Genomic DNA, 13,864 nt, shown 5'->3' with positions numbered 1-13,864 from the left:
AAATTTTTAGCTCTATCCGTTCTCAAGCTACAAAATTGTAAAAAATTTAGTACATTTTAGTACTTTTCGGATACTTATATCCTACACTTCACTATATCCCACACTTCATCAATGGCCATCAATCCAAATTTCTAAGTTCGCCAAATACAAATTTTACCGTATTTAGTACTTCTCGCCCAAAATTTCAAGATTCCAGCTTTAGTCGGTTCGTCTGGGCGTTGATGAATCTTTAAGTCAATCAGTAATCACTTTACTCTTTTATTAGTATACATATATAGTAGGTCTCTTTAGGACCTATGAATGAAAAAACCTATGATCAGATTTATTTTTTTTATTGAAAATAAGGCTACGATCGTCTTTAATTGTAGTGGCGTCGATTAATATCTATATATAGGTTCCTTGTCTAATATGTGGTTGGGTTATGACATTCTCGGGGTATAAGAAGAGCTTGTTTCCTGATACACAGGCTACAGAAATTGGGGCAAGCCCATAGTGAAGTACGCAATTTAAACGAATTATTTGTTAACATACAGAAATACAAAAATTTTTTCCTGCCAAATAATGACCTCTTCAATGAGAGAATACAGAATCAATTAGTTAAAAAAAATTTTGTAAGTCCCCTATTTTAATTATTTTCCCAGACAAATAATAAATTATTTCTGGTAACTCCCCTTGTTTAATTACCCAATTTAGCATTTTTAAGCATATTTGTCATAAAAGTTTATATTTCCAGTCATTGACCATTCATTCGGTTAGGAATATGGGTTAAATATTTACGGTGCTTACTTTTATTAGAGGGCACTGGCCTGTTTTTCCCTCTCATCAGACAATTAAAGATGTTTTGAATAATAAGAATTTGCTGACTTTTGCATAGTGAAAAAGTAATAAAATCTTCAATTCAAAATTTTTATATAATTCTTTTATTTTCATTTCTTATATTTTTATTTTTTACTCTTCAATTTATAAAGCTATGGTAATGTCCTTGTATTTTATAAATACAAATGAACAGTGAATGCATTTGATATTAAATTATCATCAGATGCAGTAACTAGATACACACTTACACATATATAAAAAAATACATACTAACATACATACAATAAATAATGTTTTCTTCTTCTTCCTCTGGTTGTTGTTTTTTGTTAACCTACAAACTAAACAAATACTCTAAAGCGTTGCGATGCAAAATTTGCATTTTTAGAATGAGATTTAAATATACATATAGTCATACTGTCTAGGCTAATGTACAAAATATGATAAGTCCAATTTTTGACAATTTTTTTCTTTTTTTTTCAATAAGTAAAAAATTTAAAATGACAAACATGGGTATATGATGAAAATAATAAAATGTTTTTTTTTCTAAGTTTTACTTATATAGCAAATATATAATAACTGGACTTATGTGCTTTATGTACTAAAAGGTGTTGTTAGGTTTTTTGTTCAAATGTTTTGTTTTGAGATTTGTTGGAATTTTTTATGAATATGAAAATATAAAAAATAACATGAAATTTAAAAATTCAGGACTAGGAGGAATATGGTGTTATGGTAATATATATGTGAGGATTTATGTAAATGCATGTTAACTTCAGCAGCTGCCATTGTTATTGTTTTTCCACTTCTTTTATTATCCTCGCAAATGTTGTCACGTTTCTAGATTAGTTTTACTGCCACTAACATTTGGCACTTTATTTGCCAGCCATAGTGGTGCTGCTCGTTTCGTTCTCCCACTCACCGTAGATGTGGTAGTGGGTGGCGATGGCGATGGCTGTGTTGTTGCTGATGTTTTTGTTGGGGCCACAATATCGAACAACGTGTCATTTTGTTGTATTACCAAATTGTTTTGTTGTTGATGTTGTAACTGCTGAAGTTGTTGTTGTTGTGTTTGTTGCTGTAACTCCCATTGCAATGGCAGCAATGTCAGTGCAGCTGATGCTCTTCTATAGGCGGATGCCGAACCCAGCGTATTACTGCGACCAAATGGCGATTCGCCTTTGGTATCCAAGAAAAATTTACCACGTAATCTAAGAGGCAAAATAAAGGAAGAAAACGGATTGAATAATGCTTTTTTGTGGTTGATAAATTGGAGGGTATAAGTAGGAGATTATTTTAATGGTGATCAGAAGAAAGTACTTTTAAAAGAGCAGGGGAGGAGAAGAGGTAGATGTTTTTTAATGTAACTGGAAAGGCGACTTAGTAGAATGGGCATTATGTGCAATATTATGAAAAAATCATTTCTTTCAGATGAGAAGAAATAAATTAATTTCGATGTGCCAAAACATTTTTTAACCAAATGTTTTTACCTAAAAGAGTACTTATATAAAAGGCAAAAATATTTCTATAACATTGCAAACATAAAACCATTCAAATCTTTTAATCACCTGGAAGAGGATGAAAAATATTATCAATCTAACTAAAGCATAATTTTATGTACATCGCCTTAAAAAAAAATATTGAAAAGATATATTCTGGCATAAAATAAAAAAATCCTTAAAAACAAGGATTTAAAAAGGATGTTCCAATAATTGATAAAAATGTCTATTCCAAGCAATTTTTAACGAAAAGAATATCCCAAAAGAGTATCTTATACAAGGGTATTTTCATAGAATTTAGAATAGAGCTTTCTTATGTCTTCTATAAAGACAATTAATTTTGTTTTAAGGAGAATTTCTTATAAAGTATTGTATGGACACTTCCATAATAAACTTAAAAGTTATTATGCTGAAAAGATTTCTTATTGAAATTTATATTCTTAAAAACAATGGATTAAAAGACTGTTAAAAAATTGTTATTTTAGAAATGAAATTAAAATACAATTATTATTTTTTCCTGAGTAGTCGTCCTTTTTTATAAATTATTCTATCACTAAATTTAACCCCAAAATTTCCCACAACTGTAAACAATTTCAAAATTCATTTACAATTAATTAAATAAAATATAAAAATGATTCTACACTCAATATATTTTCTAACCCCCATCTAAATTATTATAATCATCTCCCAAACCTATACTCTGTACTCCGCCCAAATGAAAAACACAACCAAAAACAAGGAAATAAACAAACACACACACAAACTTACCTCTTATCAGCCCCCATGCCCATAAACGCCTTGCCATTGCCACCATCACGACAAGTGCCAAACAATTTCGAAGGCTCACATCTGTTGGCTGGAAATGCCATTGGGTAATGGACAGATTCAATAAAATATTCCCAAGCACGTTGATGGCTACAACCTACTGCAAACACCAGCAATGCCAGCAACAACAACAACGCCAACGACAGCACCAATAAAAAAATAAAACAGTAAACAAAACCAAAAACATGTACAAGACAAATATTTTATACTTCGGTTCGGGGGAAATATGCACACTGTCGTTGATGCTGGAAAGATACTTACTCAAAATGCCCAGCCAGCGATTATTGGCAATTTCCTGGCGTGCACAGCCCGGCTGTAAAGCATGACCACCATTGGGGTAGAAATCTACATGACCCATAGCCTCAGGATTGCCCAGAATGCCACCGTCGGTGTGTATGATATCAACAAATTGTGCATCACTGGGTCCCAGGCGACGATTCGAACTGCCATCCTCGAACAGCGGCAAGGCAGGATCGAGACCTAATTAAATAAAAAAAACAGCGAAGCAAAAACTCAATTTACAAAAAGGCTTCTAATTATTTTCGTTATTCTTATGACACACTTACCCGTTATGCGTGGCAATAATATGGACCATTCCTGTAACTGTTGGCCAATAAATCCCGCCACCTCAGCACCCAAACTGAAGCCAATCAAATGGATGTCCTTAACGGGGAAACCTTTTTGTACGAGAAACCTTATAAAGCGGGCCATATAACGGGCAGCAATTGGTAAATTTTCCACCGAGTTTGTATACCAAGGTACCGCGGTCAGAGGACTCCAATCGATGAGTATGACATTGTATGTGCCATTTTTCAGAAAAGCTATTACAACACAAACGCACACAATCAAAAGGGAAATGGAAAAAATCAAATTGCCATAACTTGTTTAGTTCTGTCTCATCTTACCATCTTTCATCTCCTGACTGCTTTGGCGTTCGCTTATGGCCGACTCGGAGAAGCCGTGCAAATAAATGACCAAAGGATGATTGAAATTAAAATTGCTTTTGCGCAAACGTTTATCATCGCTCAGATATAGATTTTGGGCCTTAAATGGATTTTTTCTTCAATAAAAAATAACGAAAAGGAGAAGGGAAATGACAAAGATTAATGAATGAATGAAAGAACTGATTGGTGTTTAGGGAAATTCAGATGAAAATGGATATATTTTGCTTTCCAACTAGGATGTGCTATTTTGGATGTTTTGAGGGAAATAAAAAATAAAGACAATTGGAAATTTTTTAAGGACCACAATAGACGTACTAGAACTGTAATGGACAAGAATATTAAAAAATATTTTTAAAGTATGCAATTAGTGTGCATGTTAAGGACTACAATAGGTTTGGATTTTTTACGTATATTTTTTTCAATGACAATAATGAAAGTGGTTATTAAAAATATTAAATAAATAAGAGATGGATATTGATTTTTTGAATAAGCGTAGATATTAGAAATCCTTAATAAATGTGGGAGGATTTGGGCAGAACCCAGCATATTACAGCGACCAAAGGCAATTCGCCTTGTGGTATCGAAGAAAAAATTTAATAGAAACCCTTAACAATTGTATTTTATTTTCTATATAGTTTCAACTTACCTTGTGTACAGCATAAATTTAATATCATCACGTTCTTTAATTTGGCAACAATTCGAACAAAATCCTCTTGGTGTAGGGCTATAAAATATTGGAGAACCAGCTAGAAGAAAATATAATTAAAAACATTATTTCTAGTACATTAAAGTGGCAATTAAAACGGTGTCATAAACCTTTTACAATTAGCTTAACACCCTGAACTTGAAAAAAAATTAGCTGAAAACCGGTTTGCAGAAATGGTCAACAAACCAAAACATTTTGCGACAAAGTCATCAGATTTTTTTTCACTTTTTGTTTGGCTACCACACATATTGTGTAGGGAAAATAGCAAAAACAACAATTGAATTCATAGTTATTTTAACAACAAAATTAATTATAGATTTATTCACACATTGTAAAAAACGTGATTTTCATTTTTTTTTTTTTTTTTTTTTTGAGTTATTTGCTTAGAAATTGTTAAGACATTCAAAGACCACCATGAAATAAAGGCTTGTCTGCTGGGTAATTATCTGTTTTGTTTTTATCACAAAATTCGTTGCATTAGTCAATGCTATTCTCTAAGGTTGTTGAATGCACATTCAATGAAATGCCAAAGTCATGCAGAATTCGCTGTCAATATGCCACGATCCATTCATAGTTTGATATGAAATTCGGATTGAAAGTTGAGTGTGAAAATAACTGACCTTGACAATGACACAAGGCTACAACTACAAAAAATAATCCACTTTTTCGAAATGTAGATTGAATAAACACGTTTGAACGTATGTCCCCAAAGTTGTTGGGAGTCAAATTTATAGCTGAAAATCTTTAATATACACTGATTTATAAAGCGTACTCGGCCTATTATTTCAAAACTAATGCGGATCTCAATGTCAAAACCCTATGTCTCACATTCCCTTAACTTTATTTCTTATATTTGTAGTCTAGTGTAATAGTAACGACGTCATATTTTACACATAACCATAATCCATGCATATTAAACACACACTGTGTTGTTGTCTGTGTATCTCTTTTTTTCTCACATTTAATATTAATGGCTTGTTAAGTTATTTCATTAAAAAAGATCATCTTTAATCTGTCTCATGGAGTTTTGTATTTCTTTTGCACCTTCTTTTATTTTATGCCCATACACTCGGCCGTCCATCCATTCGATTATCTGGCTCTCCATCTACATATTAAGCAAAACTAAAACAACAAAAAACTAAAAATGCGGAAATATAATTTTTTGTTTAATGTTGTATTTATTCATTTGCCGGTTAATGTGTATTAAATTAACACTTTTATGGTCACGACTGACCATAATAATGACAAAAATAATAATAGCCGGTCTAAATATGATCACTGTTGGCTCAGTTGCTGGCTGCAACGACGACGTCACAAATTGTTAGTACAAAAAAATTGTTAATATGGAAATTAGAAAACAAATCAAAGATTGTCTAACGATTTATCTATCGATCAGATGATTTTGTTTATTCAAAAAAAAAAAGATGTTTTAATTCAATAGTTCTACAATCAAAACAAGATCAATGCTGTGTGAAGTTAACAAAATTTGAAAAAGTTCATGGGCAAGAATTAATAAATAAATACAATACATTTTCGAATAACAAGGCCTAAAATCTATCAAGAAGTGAATGGTACCGTTGGGCAGATAATGATTTGAGAACATATAAATTTTTTTTAGCTTAATAAGAATGTCAATGTGTTAAATACCGGTAAAGAGTTCAATGGTAACGGTGAAAAGAAAAACTTTATTTAAATTAAGTTATATAAATAATTAATGTTGTTTTCGGTATAAAAAAAAATATGTATAAAAATTAGATATCGGTCATTCAAAATCAGCAGACATATTTGTAGAGAGTCCCTCTCTCTACAAATATGTATGCTGAGAGAATTAGCAAAAACCGAGAAATCTGTTTACATGTACTCTTGGAAGTTTCGATTAAGTGCTTAGTAAGGGAATGATTCTCAAAAAAGCACCGGTTTTATTTTAATTATTTAATGAGTTTAAGGGGTGTCAGTGAAGGGGAATCACATGAGTAATATTTCTACTTTAAACTAACATGAGACTGACACACAATTTTTTTTATAATTTTATTTGTCTAGTCCGTATTTTTGTATAACGACCGACATTTCTCAAATTCTTTATCGTCTATCCGTTATTAACTGCTAATAAACTACAGGTCGCACTCATTATAAAATTTTCCAAAACTGTTAACATTAAGAGTTTCAAATGTTCAAACTTTAATTCTGATAAGTATCCAAGGTAAAAAAATAAAGGTCTAAATTTATATGGATATACATTAGACTGACAAAAGTAGTCGGTTTTAGGTTATGCACTAAAAATTCACACTCCACATCCTTAAATATTGTTCAGAATTATCATTACACTAGCATAAGTAGAAAAGAGCAATGAAAACATACGACTATGTATTTCTTGTCTTTAAGGACCATTAATCTTTGTAGAATATTTGGAGGTCAAAAAACTTTGCTTTCAGATTTTTATTTATTTATTTTTTATATATTCTAAAATTAGATTACAGACATTTAATCTCAAAACTAACCTGCAATATGTTCATAAACAATAATCATGCCATAATTAAAAAGCTTTTCTGAGTTCTTAAAATACTCGCCAAGGGCTATCGTCCCTATACGTAATTTTCGACCACAGACAATGGGCTCCAGTGATACTGGTCGAGACCTTTATGTGGAGACTATGTCAAAATATTTGCTTATACTAAACCTTCTCTGATAAGTAATTGTATTCTGACAAAAAATCTGGAACGTGAAAATTCCGCTACTTTAGTTGGGAAATACGTCAATATACAACGACACTATATTTTTTGCAAAGACATTCCTTTTATGCAGGCTATATCAAATCATGGACTACTGTATTCCATTTTTATTCTTAAATATCACTTTTCCGTGATTTGTGTCTGAACTCTCCTCCAAATGTCCCAAATTAAATATTTAGCATATTTATTTTCGTCATATTTTACTTGTATGACCACCATATTTTTCCGATTTTAAATCACACTTCCAAAAAATCTTCCAATAAATTCATTTTCAAATAAATAATTTGGATATTTCAGGTATTCAAATATATTATCCACATTATAAAGTTTTTTTTTTTGTGTTTGATTTTATGAAATTTAAAGCAGATTCGAAGGACAATATTTTATTCTTAGAAAATTCTCTTCTTCATTTTTGATTTTTGTAAAACACTTTTTATTAAATCAGAGTCCTTTGAAGTAAAAAAATTCAATATATTTGAAAATTTCATTTATTTACCAATTAACAATGTGAAGATACTACACAAAGCAGATGTGGCGGGTAAAGTCATTTTAATTTTTTACTATTTCTTTACAATATACTTTTAAGGCAAAAAAAACAACACTTCGAATTCTGCAACTAATATATCACTGATTTTTCATAATTCACAAATTTATATATTCACTTTAATGTTATTTAATACATATAATTTATATTTATCTTCTTTTAATTTTTCTTTAAACACTTAATAAATTTGTATAATTTCTTATTAATAAAAATATTTTCGTAATATTGCCGAGCAAAAACACACAAAATTCTTGTCAGAGCTTAAAAGAATAACAAATATTCTTAACAACCAATTCAATACGCGTTTCAAATCAAACTGATTGCTATAAAAACTTGCGAAATGGCAAAACAAAACAAATAATGAAAATACAGATAGTCAGCCAGCCAGCCAGCGAGCTAGCTAGCTTGCTAAGCCAAGAGCGCCAACCCCCAGCACAAGCCACCACGTTGTTGATTTAACGATCCAACAACAATAGCAATAATAAATAAATACTATAAAGCAACAACCACAAACGAAATTTGTTGTTGGCTGGTGTGCAACAAAGAAAACAACATAAAGACATGTGTATTATTAGCAAAATATAGAATGTTTAAGACGTAACCAGCAAAGTTAGCATAGGAAGCTAAATATTTTTTTTTTGGTTGAGAATAACGTAATGAGAAGAGCCAAAACATTTTAGTATATGTATTGAAAAAACTAATTCAAAGAATTCATTTAAAGCGAAAAATAACATGAGATATTACGGTTGTACAAACTGAAAAAAAAAACAAAAGACTTAAGACACGAACTTCAAACTTACAAGCAATAACAAATTATGCGTAACGGATGAAAATGAATGGCCGCACGGACGGACAAAGTCCATTAGACGGATAGTTATATGATGATGAATTGAGCGGTATAGACAGACGGTAGCACATAACAACAGACAATATCGCATGTTCAAACACATATCTATATCTCTTGCAACAAGAACAAAAATGTTAATTGTTTAATTACCAAACAATAAGAGGGTGTTCACCAATTTGTTGTGCTTAATCAAGCGGAAGATAAAAAAACAAAACAAAACAAAAATAAATAATTGTAAATAAGCGGGAAACAGCACTCCCATGGAAAATAAAATGTTACAATATTGTAACCTCAATACATGTTTTTTTTTTTTTGCCAAAAAAAGACAAAACCAAACCAAAGCATAACATGTTCCTCAGCCGTTAAAAAAGCCTTTAAATTTTAATAAAAAAAATCTTTGTTTTTTTGTATTTTTGTTATTCACCACAGCTATTGTTAACAATAATTGCTAGCCAATATGTAAATGTATACAAACATACAAGAATTTCCTATAAAGCGGTAGTCGCGTGCTTTTGTCACTTCTTTTATGTTAAACCATAAACGACGCCTGTTGCCTACCCCACAAGCGGAGAATAAAATTAGCAAAAAATACTACGAAATTTTCTTTTATTAAACTCACGTAGTTCCGTATCGGTTTGGAACGCATAAATAACGAAATTAAAACGTGCCCGTCATAGTTAATTAGATTTGTAAATTTTTATTGCTCTCCTTAGAAAATTGTCGGCTATACTAACTTATTTTTAAAATATCTATTTTTTTTTTTTGCTAAAATAAAATATAAACAAAACTTGGCATAACATCATTTCAGTCATTAACTATTTCCGCATGTCTAGAACATTTTGAAACATATTGTGGGGATTTGCTTTATATTAAAATCTAGGAACTAATCAGAATTTCCTAGTCACAATGATTTGTAAAAAAACTAACTCTATGTTAGTTGCTGACGTATTGTTCTATAGAATTATTAAGAACAATTCGTAAGAACTAAACGAAATGACCTTGAGGTGGTTCTTTTGAAACACATGTTGCTATTTTTTGATTATAATTATTTTGAGTTTCATTGTATACCTTTCGTTTCGAAATATAAAAATGACTTTATCATTTCAGATAAATCGTCTTCCTTATAAATCGTCTTCTACCAAAATGAGAATTTATGAAAGTTTTTCATCTATAGAAGGTTTTGTAGAATGTCTCCTTTGTATTAAGAGTCCAGCTGAAGTTTATATACAATTATTTTTAAAAATATTTGTTTATATATATTTAAAACGATTTTTCATAAAAATTTTAAATAGTTGTGCCACTAACTAATCTGTACGTGAGAATACACGACAGATGTTCACGTTTCACTCTATTTGTAAAAAAAAGTATTTTAACTATTGTTAACTATTATTTACCCAAGATATTGACACAAACTCTAAACCACACAAATAAATATTTATTGTGGCGGTTTAATACAAAGTCAATATAAAACAAAAAACAAAGGTCATTTCAAATGTAACCACATACTTCAAGCTAAGGTCTTAGCTGTTAGCACATCAATACAGCTGCTATACCAAAATGGAACGCAATTAAAACTAAAATTTTAAATTTAAATTTTATTGATTGAAAATTTCAAAAAAACAAATCGTACTTTGATATGATTAATGAACTCAGAAATAGAAAATAGTTTAATAAATACTACTGAAAATCCCAATACAAATAAAATAAAACAACAACAATATGTGCTAAATGACAAAACTTGTTTTGTTTACACCGTCTCCCTGTAGTTCACAAAATGAAGTTCAAGTGTGAAACAAAAGGTTATTACCCTGCATTGGAGTAGACAGCAAAAAAATCAAAATTGAGTATCCGGATAGCTACTTATGTGAAATATAATGCACAGACATTGTTGAGATTACCACAACAAGCTATAATTAATGGGAAAAAGATATATGTACGAAGTATTTTTTTATTATTCAAAATTTGTCACATTACTCAGAAAATTTCCAAGGTTGAATGGCAATTATGCCACACTTTAATATGCCAAGTCACAATGATTTTCAACCATCATAAATATCCTATATAATTTTTAACTTTCAATATAACAACAAATTGATGGATTACAATCATTAATAATACTATGTTACTACTATGCTACGCACAGTGCTACACAACACAGTGGAACCTCTACATAAAAAACACTTACTTTGTTTCATTAAATTTCATATTAACAATTCGTATCAATCCATTTCTCACAATCAAACCATTCCTCTACATAACCTCACTTTATTCACCTCCATTCTCACTTGAGCAAGGTTCCACTGTAATAGCCTTACTATTCCAATATTAAAATACAACTAAAAATTAAAACAAATTGTCTGTCTCCTAATAATTAATCAAAGTAAGCTGTTGGGCGCCAACCTGCCAATCACATTCAGCCTAACCACTAATCATCGATTGCAAGCCACAACAACAACAAACAAAAAAACAACGGTAATAATACCTTGACATTGAATTGAATCAACCGGCTTTGGATGGAATTAAAACAATTCGTTAAGCCTCAAATAAACAACAACTACAACAACAGCAGCAGCAGAAAACCAAAACAAATCGCATTGAACGGAGTTATAACAGAAAACCGCTATGTTTTGATTTTACAAATCTCTTTTGTTTGTCGGTTTCGCTAATCTTCCATTAAATTTGTATAAATGATCAACATATTTTCATGTTGAGGCAAATTAAAAATAGAGGGGGTGTGCATTTTAATGGCCCTGACCAAAAAGAGTAAAAGTAATGAAATTTTTGTTTTGATAGAATCGAGATTAGATTTGGTCTAAAGTCTGAACTTATCAGCCTTCAGACATTGTAGCAGGAGGTCATTAATGTTTAAGTTATGCAAAATAAATGATGAGACGGTCAAATCTCTCTCATAAAAAAACGGACTATATTTGAACTTGTTTATAAATACCAATGTCATAAAATTAGGTTCCAACAGAAAAACTGAATTTGTAGACGGAATGTCTTCAATGAGGAGGACTTAACAAATCCTACACATTTCATCTCTTTCCTCCTGAACATAGAAGAATTTGAAATTTAACGATTTTTTCCTTTATAAATAAATGCAGATATGGGTACGGAAACAATAAACCGAAAAAAAATTAAATCCTCGTAGAAAATCAGACTACACATACGAAAAATATTTAACATAAAATAAAACTCAGCTACTCTGTTAAATTAAATAAACATTTTCTTCCCTCTTTTAACTGAAACATAATTTCTGAAGCATACTTTTAGGCATATAACAATTTAGGAATTAATTTAGTGTTTACTTTATAATTTTTCTTTTTATAAAAACCCACATAATATAACATCCATTACGTCTTCCTTCCAGGATAAACTACTTAGTAAACTAGAGGAAAGTGAACCAGATCCACCTACATCTCAAGAAGATGAATGTGTTATTTGCATTAATGCCCGGGCGACAATGCAAACATCGCCATGTGGTCATCGTGTGGTTTGTCGTCGTTGTTTTGTCAAGACCATACAAAGTGCCGTGGCCCAACGTTTGCTACCCCTGCGATGTGTTATTTGTCGGGCCCGTGTTAATCGGCTGACATCATCCAGTGGAACGTGGCGTATACAGGTAATATTGAAAATCATCTACATAATTACATCTGCATTAACATAAATGAAACCATTTTTTTGTCCAGGAATCAGCCAGCAGTTATTCCATGGGTGGCAAAAGTTGGGCATCCGTTGGTGTTTCGGCCGATGGTGTCGCCCCCTCGGCCAGTTCATATTCCATGAATGATGCCCACAGTGGCCATCACAGTTTCCATCTGCATCCCTCACGTTTTCCCCGTAGTCCAAATGGTCGGGTCTCACAATCAGATAGCCTGTATTCAATGAGTTCGACTGGTTCATCGTCGGCAGCCTCGGTATTCTCGAAAACGTCTTCCATTTCAAGTGATTTGTGTTCACCAGCCTCGCCTATATCGCCGACAACTTGCTCGTATAATCAAACATCGATGGTGTTGAATAACCACTTGGCACCACCCACACCAATCATATCACCACACTCGCCAACTTCCACATCGGGTTCGGGTACATCGGGAGGTTCATTGTCACCCAAAGATTTGCATGTTCACTCGCATCACAGCGGCTGTCCTAGTGGTTGCTCTGGGGCCGTGCCCAGGAAGCCACTGAAATCCCTAAGCAATTCCTCTTCCAGTGGTTCGTGTAGTAGCAGTAGCGGAAGTACGTCACTAAATCAATATGTCGCACCATCGACACACACTTATCCTGGGAGGAGACATACCAAGGGAAAATTGGTGGAGCTGCAGAATCGTCTACCGCCCATTAAGGAATTTCGTAGCCCAGCCAAAGTGCCACATCCATCACCCGTGCACATAAGTAATCCACGATTTCGGTATGTTCGTGACCAGATCAAATCGTTTTCAGATTTCTACAGTTTTTTTTCTATTTTAATTTCAGTTATGCTTCCTACACGAAAACTTCTCACGACAATGCCAGCAACAAGGAACCTCCATCACCACCAAAACGACCCATGAACATACACATTAGTGCTTCCCACAACACTTTGGCTCCACCACCACTTAAAGCCGGTGCTAATGGCAAAATTAGCCCTTTGGCCACCAAACATCAACTATCGAAGTCCGCTTATAGCGTTTCGCAAAGCAAAGACAAGAAATCGTCCTCCACCTACACGAGCTTGGAAAGCACAAAGAACAATAATTCGGCTAAAATTGGCCACAACAAAACGTCTGCCTCCTCCACTAACAATATTTCGCTAACGAAATCTTCCTCCGCATCTACATCCGGTCGTCATAGCCAATCGTCAAACTCAACGAGTGCAACGGCGACGACGACAACATCTGGATTTTCCACAAGTAAAAGTTTTCCATTGTTCTGCAACAACAATAATCACAGTAAGTAGAATTTTCTTTAGATTTGTTTTTGT

The 13,864-nt window shown here is 32.3% G+C and overlaps 2 protein-coding genes across 2 annotated transcripts in view; one reads left to right on the top strand and one right to left on the bottom strand.

Annotated features, from left to right (window-relative positions):
• The window catches only part of LOC133334419 (uncharacterized), a 32,898-nt gene that overhangs the window by 18,105 nt on the left and 929 nt on the right, over positions 1-13,864 (top strand). Inside the window, exons 2-4 of the mRNA XM_061542714.1 lie at positions 12,275-12,526; positions 12,594-13,312; positions 13,378-13,832. Coding sequence (XP_061398698.1) covers positions 12,275-12,526; positions 12,594-13,312; positions 13,378-13,832 — 1,426 coding nt within the window. The remainder of the gene's footprint in view (positions 1-12,274; positions 12,527-12,593; positions 13,313-13,377; positions 13,833-13,864) is intronic.
• LOC133334421 (inactive pancreatic lipase-related protein 1) lies at positions 1,686-4,828 on the bottom strand (the record flags this gene model as incomplete). The annotated part of the gene is made up of 7 exons (XM_061542717.1): positions 1,686-1,776; positions 1,866-2,021; positions 3,078-3,234; positions 3,396-3,614; positions 3,701-3,955; positions 4,040-4,194; positions 4,725-4,828. Coding segments are annotated over 7 exons (1,137 nt in total), but the record flags the coding sequence as incomplete, so codon positions are not given.

The sequence above is a fragment of the Musca vetustissima genome, unplaced genomic scaffold (genome assembly GCF_032173495.1).
Source record: "Musca vetustissima isolate MV318-11 ecotype Yass unplaced genomic scaffold, APGP_CSIRO_Mvet_v1 utg4101, whole genome shotgun sequence".
NCBI lineage: Eukaryota > Metazoa > Arthropoda > Insecta > Diptera > Muscidae > Musca > Musca vetustissima.
Note: the sequence above shows the minus strand (reverse complement) of the source record. Positions and strands in the feature narration are given on the sequence as shown.